This window comes from Glandiceps talaboti, chromosome 17 (genome assembly GCF_964340395.1).
Source record: "Glandiceps talaboti chromosome 17, keGlaTala1.1, whole genome shotgun sequence".
Taxonomy (NCBI): domain Eukaryota; kingdom Metazoa; phylum Hemichordata; class Enteropneusta; family Spengelidae; genus Glandiceps; species Glandiceps talaboti.
In genome coordinates, this window is record NC_135565.1 from 15,144,126 (window position 1) to 15,165,584 (window position 21,459).

The 21,459-nt window shown below is 33.5% G+C and overlaps 1 protein-coding gene across 3 annotated transcripts in view; it reads left to right on the plus strand.

Moving 5' to 3' along the window:
• LOC144448016 (ankyrin repeat and SAM domain-containing protein 1A-like) overlaps nt 1–21,459 on the plus strand; it is a 117,072-nt gene that overhangs the window by 90,436 nt on the left and 5,177 nt on the right. For all 3 annotated transcript variants that reach the window (XM_078138162.1, XM_078138164.1, XM_078138165.1), the window contains 10 exons: nt 12,272–12,555; nt 14,301–14,394; nt 15,710–15,813; nt 16,623–16,734; nt 17,148–17,284; nt 17,598–17,744; nt 18,357–18,656; nt 19,159–19,290; nt 20,102–20,260; nt 21,050–21,187. In XM_078138162.1, coding sequence (XP_077994288.1) covers nt 12,272–12,555; nt 14,301–14,394; nt 15,710–15,813; nt 16,623–16,734; nt 17,148–17,284; nt 17,598–17,744; nt 18,357–18,656; nt 19,159–19,290; nt 20,102–20,260; nt 21,050–21,187 — 1,607 coding nt within the window. The remainder of the gene's footprint in view (nt 1–12,271; nt 12,556–14,300; nt 14,395–15,709; nt 15,814–16,622; nt 16,735–17,147; nt 17,285–17,597; nt 17,745–18,356; nt 18,657–19,158; nt 19,291–20,101; nt 20,261–21,049; nt 21,188–21,459) is intronic.

Genomic DNA, 21,459 nt, shown 5'->3' on the forward strand with positions numbered 1-21,459 from the left:
TAGCATTTTTATAAACTTCTGCAAATGTGTGTATTCATTATTCATAAAGATGCCTTGTAAAGCAAATTATAGCTGTTATGAAATAAAGAAATAATAATAATAATAATAATGAAATTTTTTTAAGATTTTTGAAAAAAATGTTGGGGAAAAGTACATGTGACCAGAATAATTAACAGTATTGTAACTGTGATCTCTATTTTTGGTCAAGATTACTACATAAATTAAATTTGAAATTCTGAAATGTTCAAAATTTTTTTAAATATTTTTCAAATCTGTTTATAATTTTGGGGTCAGACAAGTAATATTAAAATGCACATCAAATTCATTCTTCAACAAAATGTGAATAGAATTCTAAATCAAATAAATGTATAGTTAAAATGAGTTTGTGATCGTGCACTATAGATATGCAAATTTGTTCTGTAGTTCAAGGTGTTTGCCCTTTTACTTGTCACAGTCCTTTGCTGCATCATAACAAGTACAATTTTGTGCAAAAATTTAAATTTTTCCTTTATCACTTATTTCTTTGAATTCTTGACTTTTCACCAATAATCAGATATTTCTTATTAAATTTTTTTTATATCAAAAGAGAGATATTTTTTGGAAAATTTTTGCAACATTTTTGTATTGTCAAAAATTTTAATGACATTTTGAAGCAATGTTGGAAAATACTTGTTCGACCTTGAGCTCAGTCATCACATATCATTTATTGAGAATGTGCTTAAAATGACACATTTATTGATAATCTTAATAACTTGTTCAGAGTTATTTCTCAATTTGAGAAATAAGATCTCACTTCATTACAGTGAAAGTAACAAAACCTTGTCTGGCTCCACAAAAATCTTGCCAACATTGCTACATTTTACTGTCTGGCCAGACAAATATCTCAGAGATTTTGTTATAAATCTTATCGTCTGTCTCAACAAAAAATCTAATTTAACATTTTCACATGTTATCGTCTGGCATAACAAGTGCAGTTGTTACATTTTAGTCGATTTACTGTCTCAAAAATATCTGAATGAATGTGGCAACGTTAGGTTTACCTTCAAGTGTTCTGCATGTACATTAAACAGGTAACAGTAGTGCACTATTTTCGCAAAGAAAGACTTGTTTGTTAAGATTTATGTCATGCCAGATGTAGCAATGTAAGATTTTTGTCCTCAGTCAGCCATCGTTTTCTTTCAGATTTCATGATTTATGTTGTATTAAGTGTATGTACTCTAAAATATTTATTAATTTCTGACATGTTTTAGCAGTCTTTTGTATTTTGTATTTTCTTAAAACATGATATCAAAAGATTTTGCAGGTAATGTCACACATGATTTCCCAAAAATCTTTGAAGCAAATGGAATGCACCCTTTTTCTCACCTGACATCACATATTAGATTATGGTGGTTTTTATCAGAGAAATAGAACAAAAAAACGCTTCCAACAATGCCGCATTTCTAAAAATGACTAAATCTGTTAACCGTAAATTCTATTTACAAGTCAGAGGACACCATTTTGTTGCGGCTGTGTGCAGCTAATGAACTTATTTGTGAAATTCCGTGTACCACTCAGGTACAAAAGGTCTTGCAAATTGATGAGGTTGTGAGGTCACTTACATCCCGAGGCAGTTATCTCCTCGGAGAAGAAAAGAATGGTGTAAGTGACAGGTAGAAGTGATTAGTGTGAAATTAGTAAACATAGTGTTGTCTTACTCAGGCTACCAGAGGTCGCAGTTACCATTTTTTTCATGCGCCCTTGATGACCCATAGTTGCCAAAATTGGCATCACCTTCCCTTCATGATGCGTCTCATCCTTAATTTGCATGCACAGTACTAGTATTTCAAATGTACCTGAAATACTAATACACATATACACATGACATTCTTCTGCACACTGTATACAGCTTGCATTTCCAAATTGTCACAAGAAAACATTTATATGCAATAATACTCTATACTGTGGTTTAATGTTATCTTTCTGGGCATTCAATTTTCTATGGAAATCACTCTGGAAGTATGCACTCTGAGAAGGAACTTCGTTGAATCTCTGTTCTGGCGGTTCTCAGAGTCGGCCCATATGGAATACATAAAACCCCACACTACAGTATGGTAGTGCAGTGCAGTGCACAAGTTAAGCTCCATGACATGAATGACAGTGTTAACTTTCAACATGACAGAGACACAATTGCAAGAGTGTTGGTACAAATTTTATGTCGCTGAAGAGAGAACTGTAAACTCGGTATACACCAAGAGATTTGTTCATTCTTGAACTACATGTATGCCTGTGAACCATGCATTCATCTCAGAGCATGTAGTGAATGGTAAATCTATGTAATGCATTTGAACTACAATCTAGTAATGAAGCTCAAAAAGAAAACGTTTCAGTTTTATTGAGGACGAAATGGTGACAAGATGGTGTGAATATTTATGGGTGAAGTTTTCAGCATGACATTCACAAGCCATTAGCGGTCCAAGTGCAACAAACCCGCGGGCTTGCCTGACGAAAACGGGTGTCATAAAAGTTGTTTGCATCTCTAAAGCTGTTTGTAGCGTTACTTATAATAGCCTAATAAATTGATAACAACTGATATAAGACGGAGATAAGGTTTGCCTCAATTGACCCACTCCTTAGAAATGATCTTACGCTGTGAACTACACTGTTTACTTGTGTTATGTAAGAGCCCATCATCACATGTGTAAATATTGGTACTCTTTGATAACAAGTCAACTTGCTTGGCTAATGGCATGTCCCAGTAATGGCATAGACTGTCTGCCGATGGGGTCTATTTGATCATCGCTTCACCCGTGGAGGAAAGATGCCACAAACTCTTTCTAACCACGTCTCATATTCCTTGTCTCAACATCTCATGTGCAGTTTCTTTTTTCTGTATGAATGTATCAAACATAGTGAACACTAACATGAAGTGGGCTGTACTAGTCAGTTGGTTACCCTGGATACATCTTGCACGTACTACTCTAGTTAGTAATATGGTGTCGTCTAGCACAGACTACTCTGTCACACTCATCTCACACGGACTATTGAATTTTCTAGTTTGTTGTTACAGCTCAAGAAGTTTGGTGAATGAGTATTTTTCACACGGAGACAGTTACCATCAATGGTGTGTTAAATTGTCTGTCACATTTTCGATGCTTGTACATGATTGAGATTTTCAATCTTGGTGTAAATTTAAATATGCAATGACAAAAAGGAAAGCAAGTGAAATTTATAGGTGCACTTCTCTTTAAGGTGTAATTTTGGACAGGCGTTCAAAATGGCATCAATGGAGTGTAAAATTGTCTGTCAGGTTTTCCATACTTGTACACGATTGAGATTTTCAACCTTGGTGTAAATTAATCTACATTTTATGCAGTGACAGAGAAGAGTAAAGTATTAAGTGAAAGTATAGGACTGATATAGTTTTCTTTTAGGGCATGGTTTTGGGCAACTCTTACTAGTATCAATGTTGTGTTTTAAAGTGTCTGTCATGTTTTACATACTTGTACACGACTTAGATTTTTAACATTGATAGCATCAAAATCAGAATCAGAATTACTTTATTCATCCCTCTAGGGGAAATCAGATGAGAGTTGACACAAATAAACATACAAAACAGAATACACAAATTATATACTGATTATATAAATATGAAAATTATATATATATAAAAATCAAACTCTTTGCAACAACAGAGAGAAGTCAGTAAAAATTGCTAGCTCCATATTTAGTTAGCCATACTTTTGGACGGCAGTTACTGTTGTCAATGGGCTGTTAAATTAATTGGCAAGTTTTCTATACCTGTACACGTGTACATGTGTGATTTATCAATGTGGGTATTAATTAAACTCTATGCAATGACAGACAGAAGAGAAGCTGATAAAATCAATAGCCAAGACATCGCCAACCATCAATGGCGTGGTAAACTGTTTGTCAGCTTTCTATTCTTGCATGTATGATGTACAATGAGTTATTTGAAACTTGATTATTAACTCAAAGACTATGTAAAATAATAGAGAGACAGAAAGCCTAAGTAGTTGCCGTCACCAGCCATAATTTTAGACAAGAACTAGCGGCTAAACACTTCAGTACTAAATATATCACAAAAGTATTTGGCGCATATCCTAATGGTTTAAATATTTTGAACAGAAAGTCTATTACATTATCATGTTTTCCCAATCACTATAAAAATTCAACTTTTACATTCTAAAAATGAAAAAAATAAATTAGAAAGTTAGATACCAAGATGTAGAAAATAGGGTATCTCACTTTAGATATTTTTCATTATAATGAACACTAAATCTGAATTTCACTCAGTACTTCCAGTCATACACAAATTCATTGAAAAATAAAAATTTTACTCAAATAATTTGACAGGAAAGATAGATAGTACCAAGGAGGTTGTTTAAGTTGAAATGTGACAAAAAAATAAGAATTTGTTCAAATAATTCTAGTCCAAAACGAAATGTATTGTCACAAAATTTGTTCAATAATTTTGGCAGAAAAGGGCACAGCAAGAAGTAAGTTAAATTGTGAGAAAATTCAGAGGGAAATACATATTTTGCTAAAGTAATTTTAGGGGGAAAATTATTCGGTACAGTGGGGTGAAATATAAGTTGCATTGTGAGAGATATTGACAGAAAAGTTAAGAATTTGTTCAAATATTTTGGCGGGAAAGGACAGAGCAACAGTGAGGTTAAAGACATAGTATGAGTCATTGTATTGGACATTCATTAAAGGTGACATGTCATTCCATTCATCATTATTTGATTAGCTCACATTGAGACATGCAGACTATCTTTTAATCACTTCATTACAAAGCACTTGCCGCCAAAATAAATTGAGCAAAATTTTCATTTTGTGTCAATTTTTTTGTACTTTTCAAATTTATTTTAGACCAGCTTTAAAGAAATAAATCTTGCGTGTAAATATTTGTCAAAATTTTGATTGAAATGTGATCACCTTGACTAAAATATCACTAAAGGGAGATGTAGTATTTCTATCGTATGTCTAATAGTTAGGGGTTAATTTCCTGCAATCTATTATAGACCTGTCTCTCAGTGGAATAGATAGTACAATAATTCATGATTGACAGGTATAAGGTATTGTGCTCTCAAGACGATTTGTAACCTGACTAGAATTTACAATGTAGTCTCAATGGTGATTCTCAAATTAATGAGTGGAAGTGGTGCTGTTACGATGTTGTGATATCCATCTGTGTGTCTGTATGTGTGTGTGTGTGTGTGTGTCTGTCTGTCTGTCTGTATATGTGTATGCATGTATCTGTCACATTGGCTTCACAAGACAGATTTGAACACAGTTGTAATTTATAATGCATTCTATGAATGTTGTACAAATGTAAGTTACATTGTAATTGTTTCTTCAATTACTAAGTGCAAGTTGTGCTGTTGTGATTTTATGATATCTGAGTCTGTGTGTCAGTGTGTCTATGTGTCTGTGTTTGTCTTTATGTGTGTATATGCCATGCATTACATTGGATTCACTAAATAGACTGGAACACAACAGAAATGTTAAAAAATAAATGCATTTTCTAAATGCTTTTTCTTAAATTATAGACAGGGTAGAAACACAAAAATGCATCAATGAAACACCATAGCAGAATAAGTGTAATTTCATAAAAGATCTTCCTATATGGGGGAGGGGGAGGGGAGCAAATCTAAACCCCCCATCTTATGATTTAATACCCAAAAAAGAATACCCTTTCATACATAAATCAGAAATTATCTCAAAATATTAGTATCAAACTAAAATGACATTTCTTTATTTCTAGAAAATATGTGCATGAACATCAAGATGTGAAACATTTTGTCTAAGGTTAAAGACATGCTACCTAAATATATTTATAGTAGGGCGAACTGAAACTTTTGTCTTAAGTTTGAAATCCCATGGGTGGTCCCTAAATTTTCAGATCGGATGTGTGGCCCAAGTTCAAAATGTTGACCGGTGTATAATCCAAAAAACAATCCCATTATTAGAGATTTCCAGTCACAATCACCCAGTCAATTACCTTTATTCTGATACTGTGAATGTACTTCTAAAGCATGAAGACATTTCTCATGTTATTGAGCCCATGATTAGGGAATTTTCAGATGAAAATTCGACCCATGTTTAGGGATATTTTCACAAAAAAAAGTGATCAATTGGGGTGGCACATACCTGTATTATACATCTTTCTAGGGGAGTATTCCCTCCCCCACCCACCCCCACCCCCACCCGGAACATTGTGACCAAAAACTCTTCATCTTAAGTTTGAGACATACTAGAAAATATATTTATGACAAAGCTAGCTACACTTGTAATGATGCCCTGTATGTTATCCCTTATATCAACAAATCATGTCTTGTTATAAATTCTAGTAAAGTGTAGAGTTAAAAACCACTTAACAAAAGATCACAAGATAATCCTATTAAAGTGTTTACTTTCATACTTTACTTTGAATGAAGCCCTTGATAAAATCAAACACTCCAACCTATTATGGTGTCTGTATAAAAGGCAGAGAATAAATCTATCAATTAATTGTTAATGATGTCTACATTTAATTAGGGTGCCTGTACTTAAATCTGTTTCTCATTGTGATACCTTAAAATAATTGGTTGGTTAAAAATTTGGGGAAAAAACTATTAAAAATAGTATATGTATGTATGTATGTATGTATGTATGTATGTATGTATGTATGTATGTATGTATGTATGTATTTATGTGTGTGTGTGTGTATGCATGTATGTATGTATGTATGTATGTATGTATGTATGTATGTATGTATGTATGTATGTATGTATGTTGTGTATGTATGTATGCATGTATGTATGTATTTATGTGTGTGTGTATGTATGCATGTATGTATGTATGTATGTATGTATGTTGTGTATGTATGTATGTATGTATGTATGTATGTATGTATGTATGTATGTATGTATGTATGTATGTATGTATACTTAATATTTTGAAGACATTGAAAACATCAGTGTTTCTTTTGGTATATTTCCTTGCCAATGTCACTTCTTGTGTACATGGCTTAATAAATAAATATGTATGTGTGTGTGTGTGTGTGTGTGTGTGTGTGTGTGTGTATGTGTGTGTGTATGTATGTATACATGTTGGTAGTACCTTCAATTCATTATTGTACTTTCAACAGTCTGAATGAAATAGAAACTACAATTAAAGTCAGAAGAAAACTTTGAACTATTCATTTTATTAAATTTCCAGAATTACAGTTACTGTAATGATTGATAATTTTCACTTAAGATGCATAATAATCAAATATTATGTAGGCATCAATAACAATTAATTAAGTATCCATAGATATTAAAATCCCTCAAGTCCTCAATGTAATTATTTCCTACACTCTGAGTAGTGTGAGGGTTTAGTTCATAGAGGGGTTAATCCTAAAACATTAGCTATTCATAACTTTATAGAAGTTGTACAGTTTATCTCAACAAGTTCTTCCCTTAGATGTAGAATATTATTTACAAATGAAAAATTAATTAATAAAATATGGTTTGCTCTGATGCATTTCAACATGTTGCATTGGGCAACCAAATTTAGTAAAAAAAAAAAAAAAAAAAAAAAAACCCCACAACGTTACAAATGTTTATTTGTTGTAAAGGCTGTATTTCCCCTTATATGTTATCAGTTACCATTATAAGTCTATTAACTGATAGAGTTGTATCCAAAGCAACGACTAAAGTTCAGGTTTCTAGCCAGCAAGACTCCTTATCTCAACATCAATAGTCAGTACGGTTATAGTACTGATTAATGGAGTGGACACCTGTTGTGTGCATGTGTTTTAATCAGTAACCTAAAGGGTCTTCAAAGATGTGACATTTGACCTTTGAAGGTGTCACAGAAGGACAGACACAGACATATACTAGAGGTAATGTCATTGTTAATTTTGTTTTAGATTCATGGCTTCTTCACGTCAGACTGCAGTCAGACCACATGTCAACAGATTGACCTCTAGTGAACTTTTATATCTGTTCCCCTCAAACTTTAATACCAGTGTTTTGGTCTACAACATGTAAATATATTAAGTTTATCATTTTTATGTTTATGCAACGTAAAAAATATAAAATAGTTTTTGTTAATGGTTGATTGATGACATGAAGTGTGGTATTCTAAGTATGACAGGGAATATTTTGTCGTAGAGATCTCACTCAGATAATTGAATAATTGCCAATGAAATGTGATACCAATGTTATCTATTGTATTTGTGACGTCTCATCAATTGTATACGATATAGTTTTAGAACTCTGGTGACAAAAAGGAGGAAGTAAGGGTAAAAAAATTTAATATAATTGTTGGGAATGAGGTTGAAGTCTGATGAAATATAGCTTGAATTATTTTTTTAAATATGTCCAAGCATAGATCCTCATGGTTCAAGTTGGCAAAGTAGCTGATAATATCTACAAGGGAGACATGTGAATCTGCCCATCAATGGAATTATAGTAAAATAGTGGTCGAACAAAAAATCTATAAATACAAATTCCTGGACAAGTAGCCAACAAGAAATTGCCAAGTAGCTGGTTGTTTTTTTGCTGACAACTGACCCTTTCTAATCTACACCCCATTACATGGTCTGATATATTGAATTTTAAGGAAGGGAGAACCCTGGTTGGGAGAGGGGTGGAAGTAGAAATTTATACAATGTGCAATTGTGTATATTTAGTTGTTGCAGTGGAAATCTTTATGGGGAGCACAATTTGTGTACATATGTAATGTATTTTCTCAAAGCCTCAAAGGTGTTTATTTATTTAAAATATGAAATTATTCATGTTTATTTATAGTTACATAATGTTATACAATTTGATATTAAAATTCAATTATGAATTCCATGACCTGTGTCCCCTATTTTGGATGTCAGTGGCATAGACTGCCAATATTACATGTCATAGGACTGTACCAAACTACATAACTTAGGGGTCAGGGTGTAAAACCATGGTCAGAAAGGAATGTTGTCATGAAAGGATATCCTGAGATATAAATGTGATGTTATCTATTTAGTTCAAGGTAAAATATAACATGTTTGGAGTAAAGATAAATAAATAAATTAGATTTGAAAATGGCAGGGTATTATTAGCATAGATACTTTTGCGTTTTGGACATTAGTTAAATCCACCACCAGTGGAAGGATCAAGGCTAACAGGGGCAAATACATTGGTTGTATTGTGTGGTATATATACAATACTTTAATCAGGCTAAGTGACAGAGTTAATACATCAGTCTATGATGACAATTTCTGAAGTCTCTCTATATACAAAGGTAACTGGTAATGAAACAAGTCTTCGTAGTAGACACAGCATCTCAAAAACTTTACTTCTGTGTGACTAATGGATGACATAATACATGTATTTCTGTTGTTCTTTATTTAATGTGCCCAATATGTTAAAAGTGGTCATATGTAAATACCACTGTGTGCAATATGCACAAAATCGCTTGATTTTGATAATTGACCCGGATGGTCAAGATCAAAGTTAATTGCCAAAGTCTCTAAAAGAAAGTTTTAACTCAATAATGTGGTGGTGGACACTTGAATGGAGTCTCTATATATTAATTGTTTTTGAGTTATACAGTAAATGTTGATTTTTAGCCATAAATATGACCGCCAATTATATGATCACTAGCAGTAATGCTAGTTCTCTATTACCTACAAACAGTAGCTACATATAAAAACATAATTTCCTGTTTTCAATTTGACATTATGGTATCTACAAAGAGAGCATTTTTTGTAAGTGTATTTTGATGTTACAATGTGTATTATTATCTAAACAGAAGAAAGTAGTAGATGTCGTTCACCATACAGAGCAGAAAGTGTTGGGTTTTTAAACCCAGTTTTTACATATATTGTGTTTTAGAAAGAACTGTACATTTAACACTGAAATAGACCAATTAAAACTTGGAGAGTACAATCTATTAGTCAAAGAACATCTTGAGCACATTCACATCACTACCTCTACCCTACCATGTCTCCAGTTATACAGCTGGGTTGACTGAGACACAATCAATTAGTCTAAGAGCATCTTGAGCACATTCATATCACAACCTCTCCTACGAGGTCTCTAGTTATACAGCTGGGTTGACAGAGACACAATCATGGTTCAAGCTGATCTTGCCGAACAACTTGAACCATTCAGGACAAATGGCAACTGTGAGGTTTGAACCTGCAATCTGCAGATCCAAAGCAGACAACTCTGATCATTCGACCATCATCAAAAGATACATGATTGAACAATCACTTATCATTTGTTTATGGTTTGTTACCATAGTTTCCAGTCCAACATTGTTTCATACAGTAGGCAGTAAATCTCTTGTTATAATGTACAAACTGCTAGTAGTACCTTCAAAACAATTGAAAGAACAAAGTGTGCCTTGGTGAATAGTTGACCACAATAGCTATTGTTAGACCACTATTAAACCAGGAAGTCGAGAGGTCATGACCTAGTTGAGGTCGTTGTGTTGATGAGAGTATGTGTGTAAATACTGATTAAATCCTGTCTGTAGGACCTTTAGGCAGTGAGTACATTGTACACACACGGTTTGACACCTCTACTCTGTCAGAACGACTGAGTACACACATGTGACACCATTTCTACTCTAGACTTTCATGTTGTTGTTTGCTTTTAAATTTTGCTCTGAGTATCACCAGATTGTGTGTGGGGTAGTAAGTGCATGTAAGTATTAAATCTACCTAAGTTCTATGATCATTTTGACATTGAGGTTCCCACTATAACTAAATTTTACCATTGACATCCCCACGAGGTCTGTGGTGTTTTCTACATTGTGTATAAGCAGTGTAACCATTGGCAATTATTTCCTCCACTGTGTGTAAACAATGTTACAGTTGTAACCATGTTTTTGGCAACAATTTGTACAAAGTGTAACAATTTCAGGTGTTGTAACCAACAAAATACACTCAATGTAACAAATTCCATAGTACTTTAGCAACAATCAGAACACAGTATTGCAATTCCAACTTTGTGTTGGAACACTAGGTGACACGTTCAGTGGTATTTTAACTACAATGTGACCACAATGTAACAATTACAGTTTGTGTTTGAACTACATTGTAAACACAATGTAACACATTCAGTGGTATTGCAGATACAATGTGAACACAATGTAGCAATGTCAGTTGTATTTTGTCACATTGTAACAGTTCAAGTTGTGCTTTCATTATGAGGTATACAGTACACTTTAATACAATGTACAGCTTTACATTATGATAGATAGGAAAGTGTTATGTATACTGTAAACATGAAAACTTTCGCAAAAGACTTATTTTCGCTTATTGTGTGCTGAAAAACAAAAATGTGAAAATAAGCCATGGCAAAAATGCCTTCTTGTACATAATCACAGTACAATAGGCTTAGCAATGTGTAAACATTAGTGTTTGTGAACTAAATGACAGTAAAAGCACAAATTTACCTATTGGCAAAAATATATACATTTGCAGTATTTTGTGTAGGAGCAAAGTATGAAACAAAATTTACGTTTAAGTGCATAAAAATCATAAGTTTGTCGACATAGTCATTGCAGTGTCATTGTTGACAGTCAGTTGACAGGTAACCTTGTAATGTGTTAGCTAATAAAATAACTTATCAAAACACAATTACTTCTAACAATAGACAAAGCCAGGTCATAGCACTATGTTATTACACAAACTATCTTTTACAAATGTAGTAATTAGGAGAAAAATATAACTAGAAACTATTTGAATTCCGTGTGAAAGGCCAAGTTTTTTCTGGTCAGCACGCACATCACTTACTGCGTAAATACCCTCGCGCCAGTCTTTTTTTTCGCGTCTGTCCAGCCCATGCAGTCTGCCGACCCGGGGGAGAAACACAAAAATAACCCTCCCTACTTCAGTGAAGACAACTGCAGAAACAGTCATGAACAAGCAATGATATCTGCCCCACATACACACTTGCTCTAAAGTACTAAATAAAAAAGAACAGTAACTGCCATAAATAGTAGATTGAGTGACTAGTTTGTTGAGAATAATTTATTTTTTTTAAATGCGTCATCACACCATTTAGACAACCTGTCAGAAACAATTCTTTTCTTTTTTTTGGCCAAGTCAATTAATTTATTAAAAACATGCAGTGTGTATAAAGTTCAGTGTTTATAAAGGGGAAGTTGATCATGAGAGAATAAAGTTCCCTGAATAACTGACTTGTTTACTTTAAAACAGTTACCAATATTTTAATGTTTCACTTCATTATTGTGTAATCTTTATAAATAATTCTAGAATTCTGTTATTTCTTTTTTCTATTAGGTCTTGTATATGGATCGGGTCAGAACAGAACACCTCCACCAGTGAACTTTGACCTCTCACCCCTAGACTCACCCCTAAAGGCTTTCAGTCCGGTGGACATGAGCCAAGTCTCCCATTCTACAGAATCACTTGAATCGCCAGATTTTGATAGGATACTCAAAGAGGCTGAAGAATCTAAGATTGCCATGACGACCAGAGAAGGAGGAGGAGGAGGAGGAGTTGGGGGAGGTGGCAGTCAGAGGGACGATTCTGTTTTCTTGGATGAATCTAAGGAATGGCAACAAGTAAGTGTATTGTAGCTAAAATAGACAAAGAAAATTCAGAGTGACAAGGAAGTGTTGCAAATGAAATAACTAACTTAAGTAATGCAAGTGTTTCAAGTGGACATATGAATTAGAATTGGGTAATTTATTTCGAAATTTTAATCAATAAACCACTTTACTATCTTTTTGAAGAAACAATGTGAAATACCATATACCAAGTCGTTGTTTGTAACTCAATTAATTGCAAAACATTAAAAATATGTGTAAAATGTTTGTTATAATTTGTACATACAAACTTTTACACATTTTGCTTCTTTTTAATATATTTCAATTAGAATAATGTTGTAATGTTTTATAAATTAATTACAAAATTTTTACTATTGACATATAAAGCTCATCATAGCTTGACTCCAGAGTACATTATGTGATCTTCTGCATCCATACACACCATGTCACACTCTACGTTCTACAAACAAGAATCTTGCAACAATAAACTACCTCGAAGTCACCTATGGAGGTCGTTCATTTGCATATGTCGCCCCAAACTATGGAACTCTTTGCTACTTCGCCAAGCATCCATGCTGGATTATTTCAAAACAAAACTGAAGACTTATTTGTTCACCAAAGCATATGGTGTGCTTTAGCCATTCAGTACTACTGAACAGAACATTGCTCTGGAAATTGGCACTGTAGAAATTTGATTAATTAAGAAATTTGATTGATCAATTTAAAATTCCTCCAATTCTAATGTATAAGGCCACTTTAATACAAACGCTATTGTAACCGACGTTGCAAATTATCACATGATGGACACATTGCCTAGCAACCAGAGCAAGTAATCTGTTTTCATAGATGAAATTAAAAACTGTCAAGATGTCAAATAGTAACCATGGCAACAAGCAAGTTTTGTAACCCATAATATAATTAGTTTCATTTGATGCAAAAATGTTCTTGCGTGAAAGGAAATGCCCAAAGTCTTTCAGGTGTTAAGAAGTCTTGGCAAAGTAAAATTTAGGTGCTTTAATATGTTAAATCGTAGAGTCCTTCAGCAGAACTGCATATTCTCATAAAGTGCAACCACCTGTTTGATTTGGAAATTCTTTTTTCTTTTTTTAAATGCAAGTTCTGATGACTAAACTGAAAAGACTGAATGGTAATATATATTTAAAGTGTAGACTAAACTTTAGCAAATTTGAAAGAATTCAAAATATTTTGTCAAGAAAGTCTTTTCTGTGAATGAAATACTCTGTACATTTTCAGTAGAGGATATTGTTCCACAACCAATCAGAATGATCTTTGCAATTACTTTAGTAATAATCGGTCTGCTGGAAACCAATCAGAATGAACCATGTGATAGCTTCACTGATACACTGGTACTCTTACACCCCTATATTATATGTATGCTTACCTTAGAACTGAATAAGTGTGACGTTATTACTTCATATCACATGACATATATATATATATATATATATATATATATATATATATATATATATATATATATATATATATATATATATATATATATATATATATATATATATATATATATATATATACATATATGGTATATAGTGTATATATGTGCGCGCACACACACACACACTCAGGAGCTTTTACAGCACACAGTGTTCTCTTGCTTGATATTGTGTTATTTAATATATGCCACTCTACATACATATGTATTGAACACTCTTTACTCCAGAATAGACATTTTACATATACTGAGCACATATATATTCATTGTGTCTTGTATATTGCAGGTGTCTGATATCTTGTCGTCTATTGGTGCTGCAATGGTTAGAGAATCTGTGTACAGCAGAGATTTAGAAGACCAGTTCCAGAGAATGATGAAAGGTAATTTGTGATATTTGACTATTAATATACACATTCACAGTCCACCACAAACTGTGAACTCCAACACAAACACACCCTGCATTCATCTTACACATTACTCATTTTACACAGAACTCAGGTTATTTACTGTGCAGTCAATCAGTGAATGTAAAGTTGTCAGTTAGAGAACTTCTATTTGCTGTGTAGTCAGTATGTAAACTTGTCAGTTAGAGGACTGCTATGCTGTGTAGTCAGTAACTGAATGTAAACTTGTTAGCTAGAGAAGTGCTATTTGCTGTGTAGTCAGTCAGTGAATGTAAACTTGATAGTTAGAGAAGTGCTATTTGCTGTGTAATCAGTTACTGGATGTAAAGTTGTCAGCGAGAGAGAACCACTATTTGCTGTGTAGTCAGTTACTGAATGTAAACTTGTCAGTTAGAGAACTGCTGTTTTTTGCATCATAATGCAACGTTGGCAGAGAATGGCTGTGAGCTGTATAATGCAATGTTGTCATTTAGGGAACTGCTGTATTCTGTATAATTTAATACAGCATTGCCATTTACAGTGTATATCAGGCTGTCCATTGAATTAACTATTTCCAACCGTTGAGTTTGCCAACAGAGATCTGGCATACAGAGGCAATACATAGGTATTATCGTGTTCAGTATTTGTCAGAATTGTTGACAAGAGAACTCAGAATAGTATTTGTTTAGCTTAGAGTGTTAATGTTGACATACTGTATTACCTACTTTATAAGTGTAGGCATTGGTATTTCTCAATCATAGAACTTAACTAACAACTCATGAAAGGTATATTTTATAATTGACAGGTAGAATAAAAATGTCTATAAATATTCCATATTAGTCTTGTTTCTGAATCACAAGTTTGTGTTTATTTGGTAAAAAAAACCTTCAGCATTAAGAAAGCAGAACCAATGAATGAAATGATATGTTTATATTACTGTTAACCTACATTGACAAGTTTGGTGACCTTTGACTCTATGGCCTCAGGTTGCCATGACTACAAAGGTGTATAATATTAAAGCATGTACATGTACAATTGTAATTTCTATCCTTTCCCTGTTCTGCATGCAAGACTGGTCATTCATTTGATCTTTGACCTCTGGTTGTCATGACTACCAGACTCTATAGCGTTATAATGTTTGAAAATGTACCACTTTCTCCTTTACAATTTAAGCACATAGTATTTACATATTCAAGGCTACTGCTTCAAGAAAGGGCCATTTTTTGAGTTCTTCACTCAAACTCAGAACCCTGTTTACAGGCACCGGATGTTTGTTTTTGAATAAATTCATTTTCTGTGTTTTGTTTTATAGCGTCAGTGAAGCCAGAGAATGTTGGTCAATGGTTAGAGAAACTAGGACTTCCACAGTATCAACATATATTTCTAACACATGGATATGATGATTTAAATTTCCTGGTAAGTGTTAGAATGTATATCTAACAGACATTTGAAGTGGTGTAAGGTTTGAGTTAATGCCCAACTATTTGGTGTAACTGTAAATACTTTGCTTTCACATTGCTGTATTATGTAAAGACTAAAGAAGACAACTAATGCTAAATATGTTTTGTATATCACAGGGGATCAGGTTGAGTTAGTTATCATTACAAAAACACTCAGCAAACAAAGAAAGAGATAAAAAAAAATAGACATACATACATACATACATACATACATACATACATACATACATACATGCATACACACACATACATACATACATACATACATACATACATGCATACACACACATACATACATACATACATACATACATACATACATACATACATACATACATACATACATGCATACACACACACAAGCATACATACATACATACATACATACATACATACATACATACATACATACATACATTGTACATACATACATACATGCATGCATGCATGCATGCATACATACATACATACATACATACATACATACATACATACATACATACATAAATACATACATACATACATACATACATACATACATACATACATACATACATACATACATACATACAAAATTAAATAAGCAAACAAGCAAACAAACAACATCACCAACAACATACAAATACTGACAAATATGAATTATTATAATATTGGTAATTACTAATCAATACCAGCAATGCTTCTATGCAACAAGAATGATTTCTTATATGTGAAATTGTCACTATTGTCATATTGTGTTTAATCATATAATATTTATATTTACAGAATGGTAAAGTGTTAGAAGAACAGGATCTCCTAGATATGGGACTAATGGAACGAAATCACAGACAACTTATACTTGAATCAGCTAAATTATTGCCTAGTTATAAACCTCCAGGTAGGTAGATATACAGAAATATTGACCTTAGACATGTTATGAACTTCCAGGTAGGTAGATATTCTGATATATTTACTTTTAGCAAAATGTAAAGCTCCAGGCTGGTATATATACAGAATATTGACTTTACAAAGTTATAAACCAAAAGATAGGTAAATATACATAAATATTAACTTTTACCAAGTGGTAACCTCCAAGAGGGTAGGTATATATAGATATTGACTTTTGACAAATTAAAAATCTCCTTGTAGGTTGATATATAGAACTATTTTATGTCATATCTTTGTCAAATTTCATGATGTCAAGTACGTATTTTGTCTGAAGAGTGTGTTTAGTTAATTTGCATATTCATGAGATGATTATAATAACATCACTTAATGTACAAAGCACACTTTATTCATGGTACATTTCAGATGAAGACAAGAGGCCCTCTACAGTTGAAGAATGGTTACAAAGTATCCATTTATCAGACTATGCAACTAGATTTCACAAAATGGGATTTAGTACAATGGAAAGAGTACACAATATTTGGGAAGTAGAACTTACAAATGTGAGTTATTTTTCTCTGTTAATAAAATGATATTTTAGCATAACTTAGCTGATGTTCAGTCATGCTATGGCGGAGTGTGTGTGTGTGTGTGTGTGTGTGTGCGTGTGCGCGCGCGCGCGTGTGTGTGTTTGTGCCTGTAGCACATGCATCGCCAACAACATATATATACAATGAAAGGTACATATGTTGTATGGGAAGGGCATGGTACATAATCTTTGATCCAACAGAAGGTCCATTGATACAATGTAATCTTTAAAATGTTGTGTTTCTCAAAGAAAAATTTGGAATTTACTCTAGTTATTTTATTTTTCAGGTTTTAGAAATTAGTACCATAGGTCATAGGAAGAGAATTCTTGTATCACTAGGTGAAAGGTCAGCACCAAAGAGAACAGCATCAACCTCAAGTACAGAGGGAAGAGGAAGACCATTGTCATTTACTTTATCTAAAGATTTTACAGTTGTAAGTACTTAACAAAGCTATTTTAAGAGATTTTGCAGCTGTAAGTCGAGGGCTTTCAGTTGTGTACTGCTTGGGGTGGGCAACTTTTTGTCTGTGTGTCAAAATGCAGAAATAGCCTGATCTCCCTAATCAAAACCCCTACCCACCCATCCACCCACCACCACCACCACCACCAAAATGTGAAGAAAAGTGATGACGCCCTCCCCTTCTTTGACCATTAAATTGAGGTGACACCCCCCCCCCCCCGATTTGCTGCTTGACCCAAATTCATAGATGCACACTGAATATTCATGACTCTTAGATTCTAGTCATGAATATTCAGTGTTTATCTAATGAATTATCGTATCTGCTAAGACCCATAATGCAATGGTGCAGCACTGCAAGAACAAAAGAGGTGAAAAATGTTTTCAATTCGGTGTTTCTTGGCAACTGAGCGAAAATTATGTGATGGAAGTCATGAAATGACACTCTAAAAGCCAAAGCATCTGAAAATATCTGTAATTCGTGGAGTATTGTTCTCCTTTAAGAGACAAACTGTTAGGAAAGCTAGATCTGATAGTTTACAGTCTACCAAGTGATTGTCATTCTACCATATTTTTTTTTCTCCATCAGGATTGGGACATAAGTCCAGTTGAAGAAAACGGTGCCAGTGCCAATGACAGTGAAGACAAAAGTTCACAGGGTTCATCGTCACTGGAAAACATCAACCTATTCAGAGATTATTCTAAACTTAAACCATCTCAAGACTCCTCATCTAAGTCTTCCCATAGCTATGAGAATGTCCCAGTTTTATCCAAAGCAGCTTCTTCCAAGCAGTCAGTGCCTTCTAGAAATTCACGGAAACACCAACCAAGTCCGTATGAAAATGTACCGATCGACCCTTTAGCCAATAAACCATTTTCACTGGATCCAGTAAGTATGACTTGTTTTATAAAAACAGACCCCTTCAGTCAAACCATTTTCATTAGACCCAGAAGAATTGTATCAATACACCTCTTAGCTGATATAAACCATTTTCAATGGACCCAATATGAAAGTATTGTACTGATAGACTTCTTGGCTAATACACCATTTTCACTGGACCCTGTATGAAAGGATTTTTACCGATAGACTTCCTAGCTAACTAACCATTTTCACTAGGCTCAGTAAGTATGAAAAAATTGTGCCAATGAATTCCCTAGCAAAGTAAACGATTTCTATTTAAATCCTGTGTTAATGTAGGAAGTGTAGTAAGTGTGTTAAACCATAGACCCTCCACCCAGGTGGGTCTATGGTTAAACCATGTAAGTATGCCATCCGTATTGATTTGCTTTTATTTGCAGTTGAAGAAATCAAAGACTACTTGAAGACAGTTTCAAGGATAAAAAAAGCACTAATGTTCATTTTATTTTTTTACCATATTTGTGTTTTATAGGGTAATTGGTCAGAAGATGGCGTACCAATCCGTTCACCTCAAATAGCTCATAGTGATCGGCCATTATCAATGAGTGCATGGAAACATGACCCAGACAAGCTGATAAAATCATTCTGTAACTATGAAGCTGCTGTAAGATATTTTTATCAATATCTGTGTTTATATCTTTTATGTAGTGTTTACTGTGTGTTATAGCCTTTGCAAATCATTTATTTTGCAGTTAAAAACTTTCATATGGCAAAGAATAGAGAGATTTTAAAAACTTTTCAGGAAAATTGGAGAGAGATGCATCCTACCTGTAGTCAGTTCTACCAGTTTGAAACTATATTTAGTAGATTATGTGTCCTTTACTTGAAGTAAGGTAGAATTAATGAACCTTGGCAACCAATTTCCATGAAATGTCTTTCAATTCTTCACAAACTTTGTCATACCAAAGATTGTTTATGGTACTTTCAAGATATTTAAAACGAAATTTAGGGGTTCACCATCTTGTTTTCAAGATAATTGATAATTTTTTGTTTTCCCATAGACTTAACACAGGTTTAGGCAGCCATATTGGATTTGGCAGCCATATTGGATTCTAAAACAATTAAATTATTATATCATTTTGACTTCTATTTCAAAAATGTTGTATCCCTGATTTTCTTTCTTGTTTTAAACTAAGAGTGAGTTGGAGTTTTCTTGAATAAGGTAGCTGTAGAAGTTGAAAGAGTTTAATCCAAGTCACATTCTCCATTAAATAGTTCTGATGTGGACACATTGTACAACACATCAGTAGTGTGACTATCTCAATAGTATCGATATCAACCAGGTCAAAAGGTCACCCTTACAAAACAAAATCTTTGTATACCGCCACCAAGTGATTGATTAGTTAAATAGTAATACTTTTGTTTTTTAATGTGTGTTCAAATACTAATTATTTCTGTTTGTAAATGTTATTTAGTATCTCGGATCCCAACTGATTAAAGAATTGAAGGGAACAGAATCTACAAGAGAAGCATGTGCCAAACTGAGAAAATCTACCAAAAATATGCAAAAGATGCCAATAATATTGTTATCTATGAATTACAAAGGAGTTAAGTTTATAGATGCTGTTACTAAGGTGAGAATAAACTGAATGTGTTCTTTGATGCTGTAGTAGTTGTGTTGTTGTTGTTGCTGCTGTTGTTGTTGTTGTTGTTGTTAGTGCTGTTCTATTCACTGTCTCGCAGTTTAGTAAAGATTTGATGGCGCCATTTCTATATACATGATAAATTACCACACATTGGTACTTGGCACACTTCAAGTCTTAGTCTAGTAGCTTTCTACCTCACACTAGAGGTTCATAACAAAAAGGTTGTAATGACTTATACTCAAAAAATCCTATAGTAATGTATGTGGCATGTAAAGTAGAAGTAGTGCCAATGACCAGGGAATTGAATTATTGTTACTTTTATGGTGTGCCTGAGGTAGCAAGAATAAAACATTTCAATGTAAGGCCAAAAAAAGAGAATTGTTTCTGGTCAGGACATTTTGTCCTTTTTATGTTTCTTTTTAATTCTCAACAAACCTTTATGGAAGTTACTTTTCTTGTTATTTAGTACTTAAGAGCAAGTGTGTGTTCATGATTGACTCTGCAGTTGTCTCTACTGAAGTAGGGAGGGTTGTTTTTGTGTCTCCCCTCGGATCTGCAGACTGGGCTGGACAAACACACAAAAAAAAGACCGACGCAAGGGTATTTAAGTGAGACATGCACTGACCAGAAACAATTCTTTCCTTTTTTGGGGCCTAATAATGACTCTATATAATATCATATTAATGCATATCTGATAAAAAAAAATATACAAATACACGACATATTAAACTCATTCAGTTACTTATTCAATAATTGTTATTTTTCGTTTTGTCTTAGATGGTGATCACAGACCACAGTATAAAGAATATCTCATGTGCAGCACAGGACCCAGCTGACTTAAAAACATTTGCTTACATTACAAGGGATAGTAAAGTAAACAAACACTACTGCCATGTGTTCAGTGTTGCAACTAGTGTAAGTATATATGCTTGTATGCAGCCACCAAGTGGTGTAGCAGTGAAATACTATTGTTTTCAGTATGTAAATTCATTACAAGATGCTTGGTGTAAATCCAAAGGTTTTGCATTATTGTTATCTTATCAATGAAGCTGTAAGGATTACATAGGATTATTCTTTTGCTCTGGACCAACTTTTCTATTTCTCTGCCAAACATCTTATTTGAACCGGGCCTTTATGTTGTAACCTTTAGAACTTACCAAGGTGTGAATTCCAAGTTATAATATATG